Source organism: Alosa sapidissima, chromosome 24, assembly GCF_018492685.1.
Source record: "Alosa sapidissima isolate fAloSap1 chromosome 24, fAloSap1.pri, whole genome shotgun sequence".
Taxonomy (NCBI): Eukaryota; Metazoa; Chordata; class Actinopteri; order Clupeiformes; family Clupeidae; genus Alosa; species Alosa sapidissima.
The window spans coordinates 7,614,845-7,637,763 of NC_055980.1; the positions used below are offsets into that span (position 1 = coordinate 7,614,845).

The following is a 22,919-nucleotide window of genomic DNA, read 5'->3' on the forward strand; positions in this document are numbered from 1 at the left end:
ACTCCAAACAAATATAAAAAACTAGCAGATTTTGTCAGTGCCCACTCTCCAGTTGTTGGTGATTGCATGTTTTTCTGTGTGCCTTTTAGGTAGTAGTCAAGGAAATGTAGTTCACAAGTCCGAGATTTGTCTCTTTCTTCTCTGTAGCTACTCCTGATGAGTAATCCTACTATTTATGTATCAAATCGTCATCTATGAAGACGATTTGCATCTTCAAAGTGATCTGTATTTAAAATACACCAAAAGGAATGCGATAATCGGCATAATTCTGAATCATTATGTTATAGATCACATGTCCCTTTGCTTAGATATTTCTGCCCAGGTGTTTTTAATGTCTTCTCATTCAATTACACCATGTGTTAGTCCTTAATGTGGTGTCATTAGTAAGGATGTTGCCAGATCTGCTCATTTTCACCCTCTCCCACTGAGAATGGTATGATTAGGTCAACCTGCCACACAGCACGCTCGAGTGCCCATGATTCAGTACATGTGGCTTGCTTTTTTTGTATGTAGGCCAAATGTGACCACAAATATGCTGCTGCTAGCTGGAATCTCATTAAATGGCAACCCTATGAGTGTGTTCCTCCGCAGCTTTGTGAAGCAGCAAGAAATGCAAATGATCGGCGTGTTGCCGAGAGATTGAGGCAAACTGTAATGCCCAGATCCATTTTCACAGGCTCATTTTCCGTGACTTCTGTGACTTGTTTTTGCTTAAAAGCTTAAAACCCAAAAGCCAAGTGGCACAATGTCACCCGGAAGGGTAGTTCTCTTCCCGGCTCAGAGAACACCTGAGAGCGACACACACACACACACACACACACACACACACACACACACACACACATACACATACACACACACACACACACACACACGCACGCAGGAGTGGGTGACAGATGCTGCCGTGTGAGCACACTTAATGGAAGAGTTCCCCCTCCACCCTCCTCATGACTCCCCATCCTCCCCTTAGCCAGCAATCTTCCAAATGGAATCTATTTTCTATGCCCGATTTGCCAAATGTTGCATCTCGGCAGGCTTGACAAGGAGATTGTGAACTTGACGTGGGTGTCAAATGACGGGCCTTCTCATGCACTTGTCCTGAGGGGAGAAGATTCTGTTTCCCTCAACTTCTTTAATTAAAGCCAGCCTGGGAGAAGGCCTATGTTATTGTGTTTCTTTCTGGGACTTTATTGCTGTGCTTGTGAGAGGTCTTCAGGTATATACTCCTTCTGATTCCCAGTTAATAGGCGTTCACATCATGCTGATTAATGACTGATGTCTAGTAGAAAGCCTCCTGTTCACGCACTGTATTGTCTGGTTGAAACTGTTGGCCTTTGTAGTACCTGCTTATTTACTGTATGCTGTCTTTATTTGTCATTATGATAGCGTATTTCTTCTTGTCCTCCATGCTGAGTTTCTCCCCATCCCTCTCTCTCCCCCCCCTCTCTCTCTATCTATCCATCATTCCCTCTCTCCTCTCTCTCTGTCTTGGCGTTAGTGGTTAGTTGGAGTACACACTCAGTGCTTCTCTTGTCAAAAGGGATTTGTCTGAGACCTCGGTAGGCATCCATGCTGGCTGACTCCGGGTGCATCTTCTGCCTACCTAGTGCCAGACCCCCTCACTGAGTGTCCAAGCCCAGCTTGGCATAGTCCCGCAGGGTGGCATGTCCATGGTGCCATGTGTGCGTAGTACATGTGTCCATATGGTATGGTAGCACCCCCACTTACTGGGGAAACTCTTGTGTGGGTGTTCTTTATTCTTTTTTTTTTCACAATGACCACTAAAGCTGCAAAACAAAGTATACCCGCAGAGGCAGTAATTTGATGTGTGTGTGCGTTTGTGCGTGCGTGCGTGCGTGCGTGCGTGCGTGCGTGCGCGTGTGTGTGTGTGTGTGTGTGTGCGTGTGCGTGAAGAACAAAGATCTGCCAAGAGCAGTAGTGAAAGTACAGTACAGAAGTAAGCATCTTTTTCCCCCTCCCCTCTCCTGTGCAGGAGTGCTTCCATGTCGTAATAACGGTATAATGAGTTGTTGTAAATGCTCTCCGAGTCTTGGCTAACTACGAGCGTCCGTCCCCAGGCTGGCATTGAAGGTTGCGTGCAGATGAATCACGCGCCGCCGTGTCTCTCTGTGCTTTCCTATTATTGTCAGATAAATGGGCTCCGTGGCTTTATGCCTCCGATGTTACAAAGATGAAAAGGTTTTGATTCCATCACTAGGGTTTTCTCCATAGTCTACTTGCAAAGTGTTTGTCACAATTTGTATTTTTTATTTTGCCATTTGGAGCAAAGGCAGATGTGATGCACTGTTCTAATTGTATAGAAGCTAGAGTTGTGTATGCATAAACTCACCTGGTTTGAAAATGCACTCTCTTTCTGTCACCTGTCTTTCTTTTAGACAAAGAGAAGAAATTCAATTTATTTTGAGTGCTTAGAATGTTGATTCACACTGCGTTGCCGACCTTTCAAATGTGCCTGGAGATTATTCCTGGAGAATTTGTTTTATATCCTTTGTTATGAAATATGTTTCTGCTTGGCGTAATCAAAGAAAAAGACATCACTTGAATGGGGCAGACAGGCCATAGTATTTTTAAGCTGGTTGGTCAGGGCCATTGTCTCGTCTGATTACGTTTTTTATTTGTCCTGACAAAGGGGTATGTCTGAAGTAGCAAATCAAGACCTTGACTCATCCCAACGTGTTTATTTTTAAAATATGCCTCCCTTTGTAGATAAAGAAATAATTCATTTGCAATTACGGAGGGGAGAAGTGATCGCTTCTACGCTATGATCTGTTTCCAGAAATATCTGCGCTAATGAGGATGCCCAAATTGGATTAAGTTGGCTTTAATGCACTGGGAGTTTGTCATTTGATTCCACAGACGAGGAAAGCGCAACCTCTGCTTGTGTGTGTGTGTGTGTGTGTGTGTGTGTGTGTGTGTGTGTGTGTGTGTGTGTGTGTGTGTGTGTGTGTGTGTGTGTGTGTGTTCTGAGGATGCCATGGCCTAATTTGCAGACGCTCACGCTCCCACAACCACCCCAACCCCCAATCAATCCTTGATAAATGGTCTCAGCAAATTTATTCCCGACACCTGTGGGGTACGAATGCAACTCCCACCCCTCCACCCCAAGATGAAAATGAAACGTACTGTACGGCTCAAATGGAAATGAAACGCTCCTCTCGCCATCAAGCCTGGTGTGAAATGGAAGATCTGGAGCGGAGCGGAAGCCTCCACCAACACCGCCACCAACGCCACTACCACCACCACCACCTTGCCCGACCCCAACCACAGCCTCAGCCGCTCAGCCAAGCGCAGTTCCCCAACAAACCAAACCCACACCACACCAAAAAAAAAAAAAAAAAGTCGAAATAAAAAAAAAACGAAGAGGGAATAATATTGAAAGTTGAGTGAGTTGGAAGAAGCGTGAAATCCCATTCGGGCTCCAGGTCAGCGCCGGTGAGACCCAGTTATGTATTCGGCGGGGGTGTTATTAAATATGTCAGAGTGAACGAGCGAGCCCCCCTACCGTTCCCTGCCACCGCCACCGCTACAGTGGCCACGTGGGGAATATTGATCGTGGGGCCCCTGACAGGAAGAGAAATTCGACAGACAAGCTTTTGCATTAGAGAGTAGATTGGAGCTGACCGTGAGCACCTGCTGCCTGTCTGCAGGATGTGTGTGTGTGTGTGTGTGTGAGAGAGAGAGGGAAAGAGAGAGAGAGTTGTATTTATATGTGAGGAGTTTGACTGTGAGTGAGTTGGCTGGACTGTGTGGAAGTGTGTATGTGCCTTACTGTGCTTATGACAGGGTGCGTAAGAGAATGTCTGCTATCTGTCTGTGTGTGTTTGAGTGGCTTTGTGTGTGTGTGTGTGTGTGTGATGGAACAGGCAGCCCTCCTTCTTGTCCGTTCTCGACTCGGCAGGTCTGCAGGTTGATGGCGGAAGAGCAGCTCTTTAATGCAGCCGTATGTGTTTGATCTGTCCCTAGGGGCGCCCACATTCATCCGTATTCATCCATCCCTCCATCCCTCCATCCCTGCACTCTTTCATCTACCCCCTTTGATCAGGTGCTGAGATTGACAGCTATGCTCTGAATTATATGGCAGAACCCGGAGTCTCCATCTACTACTAGAAAAGCTACTACCACACTATCAGGGTCCAACTTCAACTGCTTCCACACTAAAGTTGTGTTACTTCCACACTGCACTTGTGTTACTTCCACACTGCACTTGTGTTACTTCCACACTGCAGTTGTGTTACTCCAGAGTGGAGCTCCTTGTCAACCACTTGGCCTGTCAGGCCCTCTGTCTTTGTGTCTGCTTTATCTGACTTGGATAAAGAGACATGGAAAGGAGTGAGGGTGAGAGAGACGTTTATCCGGAGACTTAAGTGGCAGAGTTGCTACCACCCTCACCGACACACAAGGGCTAGTTAATATGCCGAAGACCTTCCTGCGTCCCCGGTGGACGGCATCGGTGGCGGCGCAATGCCGAAGACAGTCGTCTGGCTCCCAAGCAAGGTCCTCCGCAGCTCATTTAAGCTGCGCAGCTCAGTGCCTCACTTTTCGCCCCAAGCATAGATGAGTTAAACTCTAGGGAGGTGTGTGTGTGTGTGTGTGTGTGTGTGTGTGTGTGTGTGTGTGTGTGGGATCTCTCTCTCCCCCATCCTTCTTGTTCTTTTCCACTTCTGTCTTCCTCCTTCTCTACCTCCCCCCCACCACCTCTTTGTCCTTCTCCTCCTCCTCCTCTTCCTCCTCCTCCTCCCTGTTTTGCGTTCTCAATCTCTGTGACGCGGCATCCGACTCCCTGGCGTCCGTCTGGTAAACAGTGGTGCTCAAACAGTGCAGGAATCCATTTAGGGGCCCTCTAATGGTGTGTGCAGAGTGCTGGGGAGCTGTGGCGCAGCACAGACCTGGGATGTCCGCTCGTCACTCACTGTTGAAGAGATGCTTTATCATGTGATCCTTCCATTGAATTCACACATTGAGGGAGTGTGTGTCTGTCTGTGTGTGTGTGTGTGTGTGTGTGTCTCTGAGCATTTTATACTCGAGGGTGCATACAGATGTGTGTGTGTGTGTGTGTGTGTGAGACACACCGGGATCCTGAGGAGTTGTTGGGGTTTTTGTTGCCTTACCAATGAGCAGGGTGTTTTTGGTTTGGTCGGCAAGGACACAGGTTTGACACTCAGAGAACTCGGGTCAGGGAGGTCACTACATTCCAACCTGCTTTCAGACTACATGGACTTGAGTTTGTGTGTGTGTGTATGTTGTAGCAGCATTTCGGCCTTGACTAATTGGTTCTAATCAAGTGATGCGGTCCATTCCGTGTCCCTGCAGGTGTACATCAGGATCCTGGACAACGAGTGGAACGTCTACCGGCGCTACACGGAGTTCCGTGAGCTGCACAACTATCTCCGAACGCAGTTTCCCCAGGTGGACACCTTCAACTTCCCTCCCAAGAAAGCCATAGGAAACAAGGTCAGTCTTTGAGGGGGGAAAAGAATGTTTTCTGTATTTTCAGTATTTCTGTAGTTTTTTGTATTATTATTATTTTTGGGAACTGGCTTATTTGACAGTGTGATGCCGTGTTCTTCACTGCACGCGCTCAGTCCTTGTGGCTCTCAGGGCTGTTTTACCTGTGTGGATCTCTGAACGGGTTTGTCTATTCAGCAGTGCTTCGCCTCAGTGGGTTTTTTCCAGAGGGGAAATGTATTCAGAATAAAAAAATAAAAATCAGTCCGGTGTTGTGCAAGAAGGCAGAGACGGGGTCTTGGCCAGTTACCTCAGAAGAGAAAGAGACTTTTTATTTTTTACCTGATACCTTGCTCTCTCTCTCTCTCTCTCCTATCACTCTCTTTTTCACACACAGACAGGCGCACACACACACACACACACACTCATGCGCACACACCATACACACTTTTCCCGTTCACACATTGAATAGAAAAGCTGCCTTTTCTCCTGTCTAGGCTGTTTTTTTTGAGCTTTTGGCTGTTCGGAAAACCCAAAAGATGACTGGAGCCCTGTGGATGGTAAAGCAAAAAAAAAAAAAAAAACAGCAGCAGCAAAAAAAGTCCACCTGTGAAATGGGATTTCTTGATGTAAAGTGAAGTGTTTGAGGAGGTTGCTCAGCGGCAGGGGCAGGAGTGGGGGAAAAGCCGCCGCTGGTTTGGACGAACACTGCCCCAGGTCGCTCCATCAGCCTCCTGAGCACTGCCAGGCAAACCCCAAGTGGGAGCGGGCTACTGTGTCTGTAAACTTTCTTCACTCAAACTACACACACACACACGCAACCTGCTGCCACATCAACTTGGCAAAGCAGGAGCGCATCTCACCCGCCGCTGCCTCCCCAGCGTGCCAGACACCAGCCGCACCTGTTCCAGAAAAACACAATCTCAAATCCGAGCCATTCCGTGCCGCGGGGGAGTCGGTCTCTGCCGTCCGTCCCTCCCTCCCTCCATCCAGCAGGCCTTCTGTCCCTGCCCCAGCAGCTTTGGAGAGAGCGGCCGAAGCCAAAGAGTTGTGGGGTGATGAAGTTTCTCCCAGCCCGCTGGACACGCACTGGCCCGCCTACCTGTGCCCCGTCTGCTGTGCTTTCATGTGTTTCTTCCCCTCTCCTTTGGGCTGTTATTCATCCTCCCATCACAACTCTGTGGCTCAGGCTCAAGGGCTCCTCCGTGAGTGAGTAGGCAGTTTTGTTGATGTTGTCTCTCTCCCTCTCTCTCTCTCTCCTCTCTCTCTCTCTCTCTCCTCTCTCTCTCTCTCTCTCTCTCCTCTCTCTCTCTGAGGGTAATCTGCCCCAACGGGTCACTCAGTGACACAGGAAAGCAACCGGTTCTGTCCTGATCCATCTAATGATGAGAACCAACCTGCCCTCTCCATCTCCCTCTCTCCCTCTCTCTCTCTCTCTCTCCTCTCTCTCCTCTCTCTTCTCTCCTCTCTCTCTCTCTCTCTCACTCACTCACTCACTCACTCACTCACTCACTCACTCACTCACTCACTCACTCACTCACTCACTCACCTCACTCACTCACTCACTCACTCACTCTCTCTCTCTCTCTCTCTCTCTCTCTCTCTCTCTCTCTCACTCTCTCTCTCTCTACCATTCACCGCCCTGTTCTGAGCTTGTCCTCTTTTCTGTACCCTCCTTCCTCTCTCATTTTTTCCCTCTCCCTCTTTTTTTGGTATTGTCCACCCCTACACCTCCACTCCCTCTGCTTCCCCTCCCATCCCCCCATCTTTTCTCCCTCTCCTCTCTTGGGCAATATAATTGGCCCTTGGCACAGCTACCTTGGCGCGGTGCTTCCGCTCGTTCGCTCTCTCTTTCTCTCTCTCTCTCTCTCTCTTTCTCTTTCTCTCGCTCGTTCGCTGCGCTGAGAGGGTGCCAGGGGGTACCAGGCTGCGCTGGTGGCACCGCTGGCTGGCTGGCGGTCGGTCGGAGCGGAGCGGAGCCCTTCAAAGGCAGGCGCCGCCGAGCGTGAAAGACAAAGCTGATTCACCGCTGCCCCAGACGGACCCGGGCGAGCGCGCCCAGGCGCAGATGCCGCCTTCAAGGACGGGCAATCAAAAGGAACCCATCTGACGACGCTCTGCCTCAAAGGTGGCCTCGCCAAACCCCCCCCCCCCCCCACACACACACACACACACACTGCCCAGTGGAGTGGGTGAAAGGGCAGGTCTGTGAATCACCCCTGCTCAGATTGAACTTCTCCTTCGCCGCCCGCAACCATTGTCGCTTCCCACTCTCTCCCATTTTGTGTGACGTGTGAAGCCCTCTGGTAATCACCCGACTGGATTGGACGGCCCACCGAGCGCTTGTGCCGCGTGGGATTTCGATCTCTACCCTAACGCCAGTAATCAGTCACGCTCAAGACCTGGCAATCATGTGTCCCACTACCCTCCCCTGCTCACTAGTTGCAAAATTCTCTTTTTGCACTTTCGACAGGTCACCCCGTTTGACACGAATCCAGGAAAAGTGAAGCTCGGCTTTTCTCGTCTGCTGCCAGCGATGTACGTGACCTCCTTACGACATCTCTTTTCTGGACACACCCTTGGAAGTTTCCTCAATGTGACCGCTTGGCGCCCAGCGGGATAACTTAATGTTTCGCATTAAAGCGGGGGACACCTGATTTATTTCATAATATAATTTCATTTCATTATTTTTTCTGAAAAGGGTGGCTGTCGGCCCGCGTGTGCGCACGCGCAAAGGGCTGCGCTTCCGAAGGAAGATGCTAAGTGCCGAAGTTAGGCAGCAACTTTGACATGCAAATGCAAGTAGAGCATGGAAGCCCTCAGGGTGCCTCTGAGAGAGAGAGAGAGAGAGAGAGAGAGAGAGAGAGAGAGAGAGAGAGAGAGAGAGAGAGGGAGAGGAGTAGAGAGAGAAAGAGAGGGAGAGAGGAGTAAAGGCACATACACACATACATCAGGATTTTCACATGGCTTCACCCTGCAGCATCAGGTCTAAAGTCACCGGCAGAGTGTCATGTTTTGGGATATGAAAGGGCATCTTCTTGAGTTGCCATGTGAGTGTGAGGAGCGTGTGAGGAGCGTGTGAGGAGCGTGTGAGGAGCGTGTGAGGAGAGTGTGAGGAGAGTGTGAGGAGCGTGTGAGGAGCGTGTGAGGAGCGTGTGAGGAGCGTGTGAGGAGCGTGTGAGGAGAGTGTGAGGAGCGTGTGAGGAGCGTGTGAGGAGCGTGTGAGGAGCGTGTGAGGAGCGTGTGAGGAGCATGTGAGCAGAGTGTGAGGAGAGTGTGAGGAGCGTGTGAGGAACGCGGTGTGTGTGTGTGTGTGTGTGGTGGAGTGTGGTGCACACTTTCCTTAACCCAGCCCCTCTATCCACTGGTACACACACACTCACACACATTTCTATTGAGGGAGCTTGCGTCACTCCCTGACCGCGTACTGGGCAGCCTTGACAACCTCGCCAACGGGCAGCATCACAGTGATGCTGTGAGCTAAAAGACTTTCCTACCTCAGCGTCCCCCTCCCACTACACACACACACACACACACACACACACACACACACACACACACACACACACACAAACACTCACACCAACCCCCCCGCCAGGCTGTAGGAGGGATGACATCAGCACTCGTAGCCCCCACCCCCCAGGTCATCAACCTGTCAGTGTGTATCAGGCGCACGCACACACACACACACACACACACACACACACACACACACACACACACACACACACACACACACGCACTCACACACTCACACACACACTCACACTCACACACACACACACACACCACACATACTCACACACACACACACACACACACATACTCACACACACACACCCACACACCCACACTCACACACACACACACACTCACACACTCACACACTCACATACTCACACACACACACACACACATACACACACACACACACACACCACACACACACACACATACTCACACACATACACATTCACACACACATACTCACACACAAACACAGTGCGCATCCATACAAACTAATGCACAGAGATACATACATACATGCGCACAAGCACACGTGTAACACTCAGTTCACCTATGCAGTAGGGCTGGGACAACGCATCAACGTAATCGATGACGTCGACGAAAAAAATACGTTGACGCAAAATATGAGCATCGATTCGTCAAGCATAACGTGTGCTGCTACAGTAAATATTTTTAATTTTACACCTTCAGTGTTTTCCATACGTTGACTAATCTGTGGCTGGGCACCATACATTGATGTTCTATGTTGTAGGCCTACTATTTAAATTAAAGATGAGATAAAATAATTTCATTGAGCTGCACTTTTTACTCACACAGCCTTTCCTCGCCCCGCCCGCTCTCTCCTCGTAACGAGCCCGCTGCTCCTCCTCTGCATGTGCATTTAACAAAATATTCACGATTGTTGAAGGATTGTTGTTGCCACATAGAAGCACTGCATAGAACACCGTGGGCTAAATTGCTATTAAATCCGCTTAGCATCGTGACCATGCTGTGCAAATTTGCAGCATTAAAACTGCTGTATTAAAGTTAAAGTAAACTCTATCACAACACAGTACATTGAGGAGACTAAACTAAGTTAAGTTAGAGTATGCAATCAAGCAGTATCTCAAAGCTAATTAGAATACTGTTTGGGTGTCAAGTTTAGCATGCTTACTTGCAGCTGCTTATTCGTTACTCATGCAGGGCTCATTTTATTGACTCTGAATGTTTGCAAAATCCCTATGTAAATGGAAAAGTGTTTTCCAAGACTCAAAAGTGCTTGTCCAAAAGAGAAGTACGAACCGTTATTTGAACTAACTACGTTATGAATTGCATCCACACATCAGCAGCCTTTTAACTGTGTTAATGTTAATTGCAAGGATTCCCACACGAACGTCTTAAAATGACTATAAACATATATTGCAATGTTAAAGAATTCATGTTTTTTCATTCAGATGTGTAAATAAACATGTATAAGTTGCTATTAGTGAATTAATGGGGCGATAATCTAATCGAATCGAAATCGAATCGGACTGAAAAAATGAATCGTTAGATTAATCAATGCATCGAAAAAATAATCGCTAGATTAATCGTTAATAAATAATCGCTTATCCCAGCCCTACTATGCAGACACACAAACCCATGCACGCAGTCACATGTTTCATTAACTTTCACAGGCTGTCAATTTGAGGAGTTGTGTGTGTGTGTGTGTGTGTGTTTGTGTGTGAATGTGTTGTGGTCCTTCAGGTAATGGTATGGGTTTCTGGGTACAGCTGAGCTCTTTATTGATCTACTGACCTGTGTGTGTTTGTGTGTGTGTGTGTGTATGTGTGTGCATGGCAGGGAGGAAAGAGCACAGAAGTGACTGAACGTGTGTGTGTGTGTGTGTGTGTGTGTGTGTGTGCATGTGTGTGCATGGCAGGGAGGAAAGGGGCATTTATTTTTGTGTGTGTGCACTGAAAGTGTAAACTTGTGTGGGCTTATGTCTTTGTGTCCTTAGGCTTACACATGTGTGCAGGGGTTTGCTTTGTGTGTGAGTGAGTGAGACTGTGTGTGTGTGTGTGCGCGTGCGCGTGTGTGTGCGTGTGCGTGCGTGCGTGAGTGTGTGTGTGTGTGTAAGGGGGCACTCACTCTGGAGATAATAGTCACGCTCTCCCTTCTGCTGGCAGTTGGCCTGGCTCTTCCTCCAGCCCACTGATGACACCAGTGAGAGAGGGAGGGAGGGGGCCAGGGAGAGTGGGAGAGGAGAGAGAGTGAGACAGAGGTGATGGAAAGAGAGAGACTGAAAAAGACTGAGGGAGAGAAAGAGAGAGAGAGAAGCCCACTGATGACCTGGGGGTGGGGGCTACGAGCGTTCAGTCATTCATGTAAAAAAGGTTCTCCCTACCTAACAAACGACTTCAATCCAGGAAGGTGTGTGTGTGTGTGTGTGTGTGTGTGTTTTTGTGCGCGCATGTGAAATGGTGGGCAGCTGCACAGTTGGCATTGTGTGCCAGGCTAACGTAAGGCACGCGTCGGCAAGTTGGAACCCCCCCCCCCCACCCCCCCCCCACACACACACTCGCACTCGCACCCCCTCCCACGCCATCCTCGTTGTGCGTACACCACTGACATCAGAGCCGTGGTTGAATGAGCAGCCTCTGAGTAGCACTGCTGCCGAGTAGGAGGCCGTGGAGGAAGTCTGGCTCACAGAGCTCGAGTGGGGGGCCTCCACCTGTGTCCTCCCGCCTCACACTCCGACTCCAATCTGCCTTCATATGGAGCTCCGCTGTGGCTTTCTCCCATCCAACTGAACCGTTTCAACACAGAGAAGCTTCACTTGATGCATAGCAAGTGTGGTGTAGAAGTGTATCGCACCTACAGTATACTAATACTGCTGTATTTGGCTAAACATTTGACTCAAAACATCTGAACACAAAGGATCCTCACAGGATACATGGGTACGTATTAAAGGAAACAAAAAAATAGGTGCTACCTAGCTCAAGTTGCTGCAGCCAACAGTTACCAGGCAGCTACAGTACTACACTCTGTGGGCATGGTTTTAAAGGTATACTATGCAGTTTCAGGTATTTTTGGTGACTGTAGAGCTCCCCCTAGAGTCGCAATATATTTTTACTCGGCTGTTGTAAATAGCTTACTATTCGTGGCTTGTACCCCCTGTACACAATGAAAATGCTTTTGTTGTGGAGGCTAACAATTGAGCAAGGTAATGTCGACAAGGTAATGTTTTACGATTCCCGTGAGATGTCTTCGGGCCGACTATTCTTGAAGTTCCATGGCTGGTTCTCTCGTTAGCGACTCGCTATGACTATGCTGTATGGCTATGCTAGGTGAACGATTCCCCTATTACAAGTTATGAACCATCAAATTGGCTTCATAAAGGTTATATTTAGGCGAATCTTGCATAGTGTACTTTTTAAAGCTCTGTGACCCCGAGAAACAGAGATTTATGTAAAAAAAAAAAAATCGTCGGAATTCTCCTTTAAGTGTAACACACAAGTGTATTGAGTTTGTCTACATTTCCATTTTTAGGACGACCCTCTGAGTTTTGTTGTATTTAATGCTCATTTTCTTGTGTGTATGGGTTTGTCTGTGCGGAACAATAGCCCTGACGATATGCTCATCTTGTTTTTTGGTGGCTTTTTGTTACAGGTCGAACAATCGACGGTTTATGACTCATTAGGGAGGAGAAATGCTCTCCGTGTCTATAAGTAATCACTGCCAGTAATAATGGCTGTTGTAATTGAACAAGGCCTCTCCCATTATCGTGCATTAAAAGCTATTTTGGAGCACGCCGCGTCAAAGCCAATACATTCAGACTTCAGTCACAGGCTGAGATGTCTAATTTAAGGAGCGTCTCTTTCCCCTGTCTCTTTGTCTTTGCTTAACACGCTATCACTCACCCAACGCTTATAAGCTCACAGAGTTCAAAGAAGATCTCATTGTTGCCATAGATGATCAGCTACATTAACTCCATGCCGTTGATAAAAGCTTACTCGATCGACGTACATGTTTTTAGTGCATGCTTCGGAAAAACACAATTTTTGTTATATGTTTTATCCTTAATGTTTTTTATGATCACGAACTCTAAAACACTGTCATAAAGGACTGTGTATAAATAGAAAACACTGCAGTGCGAGATTCTCTCTCTGTGATCAGATTTAGAGATTAAGATTCACTGTAGGGAACGGACCCCCTGGAAGGTTTGAATCCTTGTGAAAACTTTCAATCACTTTAAACGGCTCTGCTGCACTTAAGAAACTGTGGTCTCTAGGGCATGGGTATGTAGCAACTTAACCGGTAGTTATTCGGACAGGATGTGTGTGTGTGTGTGTGTGTGTGTGTGCACGTACCAGACAGCTGCGATGTACAGATGGAGGCTTAGCGACGCTACTTTTGCCGAAGCGCAGACACACACTAAGCGGATTCCTTGAGGGCCTCTTTCAGACGCGTCTTGCGACAGCATTTAAAGATGGCCGCCGGGCAGAACGATAAAATGTTTTGTCAGGAGAGTCTCGCGAGCGGCCTTCCCTGCAGACCCGTCGCCGAGTCTTCGGCTGTGATTTGTGCTCCGGCGGTCGTTTGTCACCGCACCCCCCCCCCCCACCCCCTGTGTCTCACCCACAAAGCAGAGCCTGCCTTCCACCTGTCAGTCTGATGCGTGTGAACTCACTAAACAACCAGCCCCAACCCCCCCCCCCCCCCCCTCCAGACACACACGCACACACTTACACACCTCCACCTCCCCTTTTGCTGTCCAGCCTCTGAAGCCCATCTCTCACCTCCTCCAAGGCTTCTCTCTGTAATCCACAAGGCAAATTTAAGGCTTTTCACACCTTCACTGTGATATTGCTGCATTGTCATCTCTTGGCTTCACACATTGGTACCTAAATTGTTTTTTTTTCCTTCTTTTCCCTTGTGGTGGATGTGTGCATTGGCAGCTTTGCTCGTCTGGTACATTATCAAGGTGTTTGGATACGTAATCGTTTGTATGTCTTGCCTGAATTACGGCCTCAGAGAAGTCACTCTTGGGGATATTGACTTGATTGGTGAACTTTGCAATCAGGGGTTGAGAGGGAAAGGGCTTGCTGCTTCAGTCAGCAGCTGTGGCCACCTCACCTGCGTCAGCCACGGGACGAGCTGATTGAGTCGTGCGTCATCGCTCTCAAGAACGATACGAGTCGACAGGCCGTGGGTCCGTGCGTGCTGCTGCCACCACCGTGCAGCTCCGAGGACGCATGAGGCTGAACTGTGCCCCTTGCTTTGCATTAAAAATGCCCCCCCAACACACACACACACACACACACACACACACACACACACACACACACACCAATACAGACAGGCAGACAGAGAAATAGACACACACGCTCAGATATCCACAGTGCCCAGTGGCCCTAACTCTACACACACACACACACACACACACACACACACACACACACACACACACAAACATAAACATGTACATCCTCCTTTAACTATTGTACTCTTGTCCACCCATGAGGATATGAAGTGCATGTACATGATGTACATGCTGCCCCTGAACACAGTGTGCACATGTGTTGTACAGTACATGCATAGCTAATGTCTCTTAGCATGAAGAACAATGGTCTGTTTATCCCCCTCGCTCCCCCATGTCAGTAGTCCGAGGCCAGGCGCAGGTGATTGTTTATGCACCGCTCGGATGTACTGCGCCGCCGTTTCCCCTCGTTGGGCTGTCAGAGCGCGCCATCGCTGGATGCCGTGCCAGTGTAATTACCCACTAATGCACTCGACGCCGGCTATATCCGGCCGTGCCGCCATGCCACCTATACTGTACATACGTGCCCTACTAGAAAGCCGTGTGGCCAACATGCATGTGCACGTGCTGACAACATAATTGCATTTATACGAAAATTCATTTTTAATGTGCAAACCCATTAGTGGTTTAATTCAAGGTGCTGGACTGGCATTTAGAGTCTTGTTGCCTCAGGATGTACAAAGCCGACATAATGCAGCGGAATTATTACGAGGGGATGGAATGGCTGAGATCTTATAGTTTCAGGGGAGCAATGCATCTCCTCAGCATGTCTTTCAAATAGAACATTCTGTATACGTAAGTGCACAGTGGTGTCCTTCTGCTTGTCATTGCAAGGAAGAAATTGGTTTGGAAATTGGCTTTCCAGAGACACAATCAAAGTCACTCATCTTTTCAAAGGTTTGCAACCGTTTTTTTTTCGCTTCCAGCCGTTGCTTGGTGTTCTCCTCAGGCTGCACACGCTGAGGTAATGTGACATGCAGCCAAAATGTGACATTGACTTTGACCTTAACCAGCCGGGAAAAGTAAAGCTCATCCTGTAGAACACCATACGCCTCAAATCTACCATCTACAATGGCACGTAACTGCTGTGACCAGTCAGTTACGCCTCTAATGGAGCCCAGCACACATACACACACACACACACACACACACACACACACACACACACACACACACACACACACACACACAATACCCATAAACCACCTGTGTGGGCTTCGCCCTACTTTTTGCCTCTTCCACTTCCCATCACGCTTCTGCCCGGTGACCTTTCCTATCTCGGTGAGTGATTGTAACTGGCATCGCTTCCATGTGGATCCATCTGCCCTGTCCACACCAGCCCTCACCCATTTTGGGCAGGAGGCGACCTGACTACCTCTGCACCCATTAGGGTCAATGTCAGCCAGTCTACCGCATATGCATTTCTGTCTCTATCTTCTTGCGCACATACATATTAGCCTCAGATTTTGCATATCTCATGCTTTATTTGAATGCACGCTATGTGTATATGCCATTGCATCCATGTGCATTCTATGCATATGAGTACATATACATTGTCTTGACATCATGGCCACGTACATGGCTGTATATACATACAGATGTCCAGCTGTGGCGTCTGGCATGACTTCTGCTTGGCTGGGCTGGGTCTGGATTCGCTGACTGCGGTGAAGGCTGCTCTGACAGCCCTGGGTAGACAGAGGGCGAGCCAAGCAGAGCCGAGCGGAGGGAAAGCAGGTCAGGGAGGAGGGCCGTCTCTCTGTGTGCCTCGTGCTCAGTGCTTCCCCACTGCTCCTTTGGGCTTTCCTCTCCTCCTCCTCCATCTCCTCCACCTCAAACACACACCGTCTCTCTCTCTCTCTCCCTCTATTTTTCTCTCTCTCTCTCCCTCTCTTTCTCTCTCCTTCTCTTTCTCTGTCCCTCTCCCTTTCTCTTTCTCTCTCCCTCTCTCTCTCTTTTTCTCTCTCTGTCTCTATCCCTCTTTCTCTCTTTCCCTCTCTTTCTCTCTTTCCCTCTCTCTCTCTCCCCCTCTTTTTCTCTCCCTCCTCTCTCTCTTTCCCTCTCTCTCTCTCCCCCTCTTTTTCTCTCCCTCCTCTCTCTCTCTCCTTCTCCTTCTCTCTCTCTTTCTCTCTCTCTCTCTCTCCCTCTCTTTCTCTGTCCCTCTCTTTCTCTCTCTCCCTCTCTTTCTCTGTCCCTCTCCCTTTTTCTTTCTCTCTCCCTCTCTCTCTCTCTCTGTCTCTCTCTCCCTCTCTTTCTCTCTCCCTCTCTTTCTCTCTTTCCCTCTCTCTCTCTCTCCCTCTTTTTCTCTCCCTCCTCTCTCTCTCTCCTTCTCCTTCTCTCTCCCTTTCTCTCTCCCTCTCTCTCATACACTTGTACACAAACTAACTCTCTTCTTCTCTGTCTCTGTTTCTTCCTCTCCCCGTGTTTGGTCATGCGGAGGGAGGGTGTTGGGGGTGTTGGGGGGGTGAGCTGGCTCAGGTTGAGAGGTGTGTTCTTTGAGACGGGTGCAGCTGGCACGCTAGCGGTGGCATTGGCTCGGGCCGGTCGTCTGGCAGGGCCCCGCACACCCGCTCGGGGAACAGGAGCCGGTCCAGAGGCGAGAGGCTGCGACTGAGCTGGAGCCCAGCAGGAAGATGTGCTGATTGTTTTCCCTCCAGTTCTTCCCCTCCACAGCACACCACACACACTTACCCAAAAATACAGTACACAGACAGACACACACAGACATCCCATTTGACACATCACATTGGCACATCTCTGTCTCCCACATCTTCTTATCTCTCTGTCTGTTTCCTAACTGCTGGAGATCACACAGCTCTGTGGTGTTAGTGTCTGCCTTTGTGTGTGTGTGCCTGTGCGTGCATGTGTGTCTGTGTGTGCGTGTGTATGTGTGTGTGTTTGTGTTTTTTTTCGTGCCGGGGGGGCGGCCTGCAGGTTCTGTTGACAGCGTTTTGTTGGCACAGGGCCGCATCTTCTTACATGTCCAAACGGAGGCGCAACATGATCTCAAAACAGGTACATTACGGAACGAGCGGTGATGTGTATTTAAATTAATTACGTATGTAAATGAAGATTTGCCAGGGACTAGATGCATCTTCTCCACAGTAACAGTTTCGCGCGGGGAGAGAGAGAGAGAGAGCGACAGAGCGAGAGCCGCATAGTGAGACTTGTATCCGTTCCAACCCCTTTTGCAACTCCTAGTCTAGCTAATTAGCCCGCTAAACGTGGTTCAAGACACCAGCCACAGCAATTAGCCACAGAGCACAGGGGCCACTGAGCACGTGTGTGCCAGTGACAGACTTTGGCAAAGCTGCTCTTTCAAGCCCTTCACCACCCTGGCAAAATTATTCATTCCATGCAAGTTTTTAACCCCCCTCTTCCTTTAAATTCCAATTTCATGCTCGGAGACCAAACAACAAGAACCCCCAGCATCCATCTTTTCCTCTACAGTGCCTTCAGTCATCTCAATGGGTGGTTGTATACATACTCCTATATGGTATGGTGGGTAATGCTGCTGTAATGAAACTTGAGAGATATTATTGTGGGTGCTAACCCTGTTAAGGCGTCTGATTTATGGTGTATGTCATGAGGGCTTAAGCTCCTTAGCGCCAACCCCAGGATCTTCAGCTGCATTGTACATGGGCTTGGGAGACAAACCATTAAATTAGGCCTGGCAAGCACATCCCTCACGAGGGAAACGACTGTGACAGCTGCGATCTCCCTCAAATATCCCATACCATAATCAACTTCTCTGCCTATTTTCACATACCCCCCCCACACACACACACACACACACACACACACACACACTCTCTCTCTCTCTCTCTCTCTCTCTCTCTCTCTCTCTCTCTCTCTCTCTCTCTCTCTCTCTCTTTCTCTCTCTGTCTCACTCTCTCTCTCTCATACACACACACACACACACACAGTGCACACTGGGATGAGATCACCTCAGGAGTTTTCCAGTGCCAAGGGATCGCATGTGGCGACAGATGCTTAAGTGGCGCGCACACACACACACATTCGCATGCACTTAGAGACACAGGCCTCAATGATGACTGAACACACACGCACACGCATGCACGCACACACACACACACAGACAGTGATTATGGTGCTGGGGAGGGAGCGTTTCCGTGCCACTGGAATGAGAGACTGTGTATTTAGAGTGACAGGATTTGGCAAAGCAAGTCGCCACTGTGAGCCAAACCAGCCAATCAGAGGCAGTTAATCAGCCATCAGGGCAGATTTACAACTGGCCTTCTTGCGCTCTCTCTCTCTCTCAATCTCTTTTCTCTCTCTCTCCTCTCTTTTCTCTCTCTCTCCTCTCTTTCTCTCTGTCGCTTCCTGTCATCCCTTTATCTCTCATGAATTGTCCCAGTCTTTCTCCTTCTCCCTCCTCTTGTGTTGCCATAAAGCCACTAGGCTCCTTTTTCTCTCCATCTCTCTGTCTCTCTACCTATAGTATTTATACACATCAATCTGTCTATTTTCACTCCGTAAATAGGGTAGCCAAACAGTGATGGAGCTCTTAGTTAAGCCCCACTATTACCTCTCTCTTGCGTACCCCCATCACTCCATCTCTCTTTCTCTCGGTCTCTCTCTGTCTGTCTATCCATCTTATCTATCAGACAGTCTATCTCCGCTTCGTGATAAGAAATGGCACAGCCAAACACTGAGGGCACTTAGTTAAGCCAGACCACTACCTCCCTCTCTCCTCATCACTCTCCCTTTCTCCTTCTCTCTCCTCCGTCACTCTATCCCTCTCTTTCTCTTTCACTCTTCTCCTTTCAGTGGGACTCAATTTGGTGATCTCTATCACCTAGTGACAGCCCCCCCCCCCCCCTTGCCATTGGGGATTGTGTGTGTGTGTGTGTGTGTATGTGTGTGTGTGACTGCTGCTCATGGTCTTGATTGACAAACCTGGTGCTGTATTGCCCTAGTACACACCAATCTGACACACAGAGTGATTTGTGTCCACACAGTACAACATCTACTACCTTGATTGCTGCATGCCGCCTTAAAAAAAGAGGGTGAAGAAAATGTGTGCTTGGCACAATAGTTTTGATGGATGTTGTCTGTGTCCAATGGGGAAAAAAAATTAAAAGTAGCGGGACTGCACTCGCAGGCGATTTATTGTGTTGACTATGCTGCACGGAGCTTCTTTTCCATTCTTTACCATTTGTCAGCCCGCTCGGAGGAAGACAGCAACTATTTTATACCCGCCATTAGATGGAGTGTATTCATCTCCCATATTGGGCCTTGAATTTTTTACCCCGTAATATTTTAGCATTTCATGTGATATGAAAGTAATAGTTCACCGCCGCACCAACCGGTTCACCCAGTGTAGAGACAGAGCTATAAATATCTGATGGCTGTTTTTATAATCAGTAATGTGGATAGTTCTGTTTGGGTGTATAAATGGTGGTGTCCTGTGTGTGTGTGTGTGTGGCCTCCAGGATGCCAAGTTTGTGGAGGAGCGGAGGAAGCAGCTGCAAACGTACCTGCGCATGGTGATGAACAAACTGGTGCAGACACTGCCGGAGTTCACGGCCCAGCCCACCAAGGAGGCACTGCTGAGGCTGCTGCCATTCTGCCAGTGAGTGTACACACACACACACAAACACGTGCACACACATGCACACACACTCTCTCTCTCTCACACAGAAGCACACACATATGCACATACTCTCTCTCTCACACACACACACACGCACACACTTTCTCTCTCTTTCACACACAGACACACGTACACACATGCACACACTCTCTCTCTCTCTCTCTCTCTCTTACACACATGCACACTCTCTTTCTCTCTCTCACACATGCACACACTCTCTCTCACACACACACACACACACACACACACACAAACACACACACACACAAACACACACACTCTCTCTCACTCACACACACAGACACAAACACACACACACACACACACACACACACACACACACTCCTTCACACACACACACACACACACACACACAGGTCTACAGAGGCATACACAGACCTACTATACACCCACCCACACAGAGATTCCCATATGCATGCACACTCATAAACACAAACACACAAATATATACACTCAGTCACATGATATACCACATACACTCACACACACGCTCACATCACACCACAAATTACATAGAAATGAATGCACACATTTACACACACCCATACGTACACTGAGATCGCACCATGTAAACACACTCTCATAATGACACACACACACACACACTGAAACCAAATACACACACTTACTGTATATCACACCACATGGGCACATATTCTCTCACAGATGCACACACTTCCACATCACAGACTTGATAATATACACACCAGCCTTCCTATTTAGCACACCACACATACAGTAAAACAGCCGGATTTGATAACCAATTCTAGTCTATAGCAAGGCTACATTCTCAGTTGCAGCTTACCTCAAATGGAACAGCAATCAATTATGACACATAACGACCAAAGAGGAGCACGTTTCAGAGATAACTCATTACGTTTTCCGTGCAACGCACCTCAAGAGTAATATGATATGAAACACAACACAGCACTTAACAGCATATCTGAGAACATCACAAAGCACCTAGGTTATGTAATTATGGAAATCGAAAGACAGGTATTTAAAATTCATAGATTCACATTTATTCCATCTAATCCAGAGACTCTCACAGAGGATTAGCAGAGGACTCGACAAAATCAACTCAGCAGAGAAATCAGCTCCGATCTTGCAGCAGAACTGAACGTGGCTGCCACACTACCCTCCAGTACACAGCACAGCCTCCATATGGAGGAACGCGGCGACAGCAGCCATGCGACTCGAGCTCAAACACGCTCCAACGTAGCGCCAACATTAAACCAAACACGGACCTAAAACACACTCACACACCACACACACCCTGGCCAAGCAAGACGTTGCAAGACGTGCTGTGGTGTGGCTTTTGGTGTTTTGATCAGAGTCTTCTCTCCCGGTTCTGTTCTTTACCAGCAAAAAGACATGCATTAGGGAATACCACTTTAAAAGACGGAAAAGCGCACTCTCGTTCTTCACATCAAATGCGACGCAATTAAAATTGAAGTCCTTGGCGCAGCCCCGTTCGGAGCTAATAGATTCCTTGTTGGCCGAGACCTGGGGGATGATTTGTACACTCAAACAGATGAGCCTGTGATTAGCTCTCCTGTCATCTGGAAGAAGAGGGTCCAGTTGGACACAGCGCTGGTGTGCCAGTGTAATTAGGTAGGGGAGTTTTACAGTGAAATATCCGGGTGTCAGTCTCTGTTCAGGAGATCAGAAAAAAGAAACGGTTTGCCAGGAGGGGTGGTCCTGCTGTGAACTAAAACACACACAGACACGTATGCACACACACACCTACACTCATCCACACATACACACACACTCTCTCTCACACACACATACACACACACACACAGACACACATATAATCACACACGTACGCAAGTGACCTACAAACACAGCCGTGTCTTTAAGGGGGTGTTGCCATGAGCCATAGAGCGAGGCCTCTTCATTTATTCCTCGCCTCTTCATTTCATTCATTCTTCATGGCTTCATTAAGGCTTGCGCATTCTCTTTGACTTTCTTTTTACCTGGGTGTCCATTTGAACTGACAGTCTTACATTTTTATAAAGTAACCTACTTCTGTAGGCACATGTTCTTTTGAAAGAGCGGGCAGTAATAACACCGGGCATTTTTTTTTTTCTCCGCGCAATCTATTGCTTCATCCATGACTGGCACTGCGTACATAACGTCTCTCTCTCTCTTTCTCTCTCTCTCTTTCTCTCTCTCTCTTTCTTTCTCACCCTCTCTGCCTCCTTTTCAAGCCTTGCCAAAGTCTTTCAGGCGGGATGCGAATGTCTTCTCTGGGTTATGTAACATGTCTGTGTGTTAGCCCACGACGGCTACTAAAGAATGTTTGTAGACATCAGGGGTCAGGTCCATCACTGTATGAACAGCAAGAGAGAGTGTGTATGTGTGTGTATCTGGTGTGTGGGTGTTTGTGGGTGCACATGTGTGTGATTGCTTTATTGTTGTGTGTGTGTGTGTGTGTGTGTGTTTGGGCCAGGGTTGGGAAGGGACAAAGAAAGAAAAGGGAGATGAATAACTGGATCGTTACCTGCAGCTGTTTGGCCCCCCTGCGGCACTGACGTGATTGAAGGCCTCGGAGCAGTGAACCTTTCAGACTGCTGTAGATGACAGAATGACCAGATCTCTCCCCCTCCCTCCCTCCCTCTCTCCCTCCCTCCCTCCTGTTTCTTTGAGCCTTCCATTTTTGTCTCCACTTCCAATCTTCTCTCTCTCTCTCTCTCTTTCTATCTCTCTACCCCCCTCCTTTATCTGATGGCAGTCAGACCTGCAAAATGCGCTATTCCTCTAAGAAAACTCGCATCTGTTCCTCACTGATGACTAAGGCAGGATTCGGATCGTGATTCTGCAGGGCTGATAAAGGCCGATAAAAATCATGTCATCCACCTCACAGAGTCGACGCCCCCCACATCCCTTCGATAGGCTGTTGTAACCTTGTCGTGTTGTTTCTGATGGCAATAATGAAGGCTCCCGTCGATCGTGCCACCAGCTAATCTTGCCTAATTGTGCCTGCAGATGTGATCGATAGCC

General features: G+C 48.4%; 1 protein-coding gene across 3 annotated transcripts in view; it reads left to right on the forward strand.

Annotated features, from left to right (window-relative positions):
- Window positions 1–22,919, forward strand: part of snx29 (sorting nexin 29) — a 103,788-nt gene that overhangs the window by 76,580 nt on the left and 4,289 nt on the right. For all 3 annotated transcript variants that reach the window (XM_042082059.1, XM_042082060.1, XM_042082061.1), the window contains 2 exons: window positions 5,332–5,472; window positions 19,729–19,868. In XM_042082059.1, the coding sequence (XP_041937993.1) occupies window positions 5,332–5,472; window positions 19,729–19,868 (281 nt within the window). The remainder of the gene's footprint in view (window positions 1–5,331; window positions 5,473–19,728; window positions 19,869–22,919) is intronic.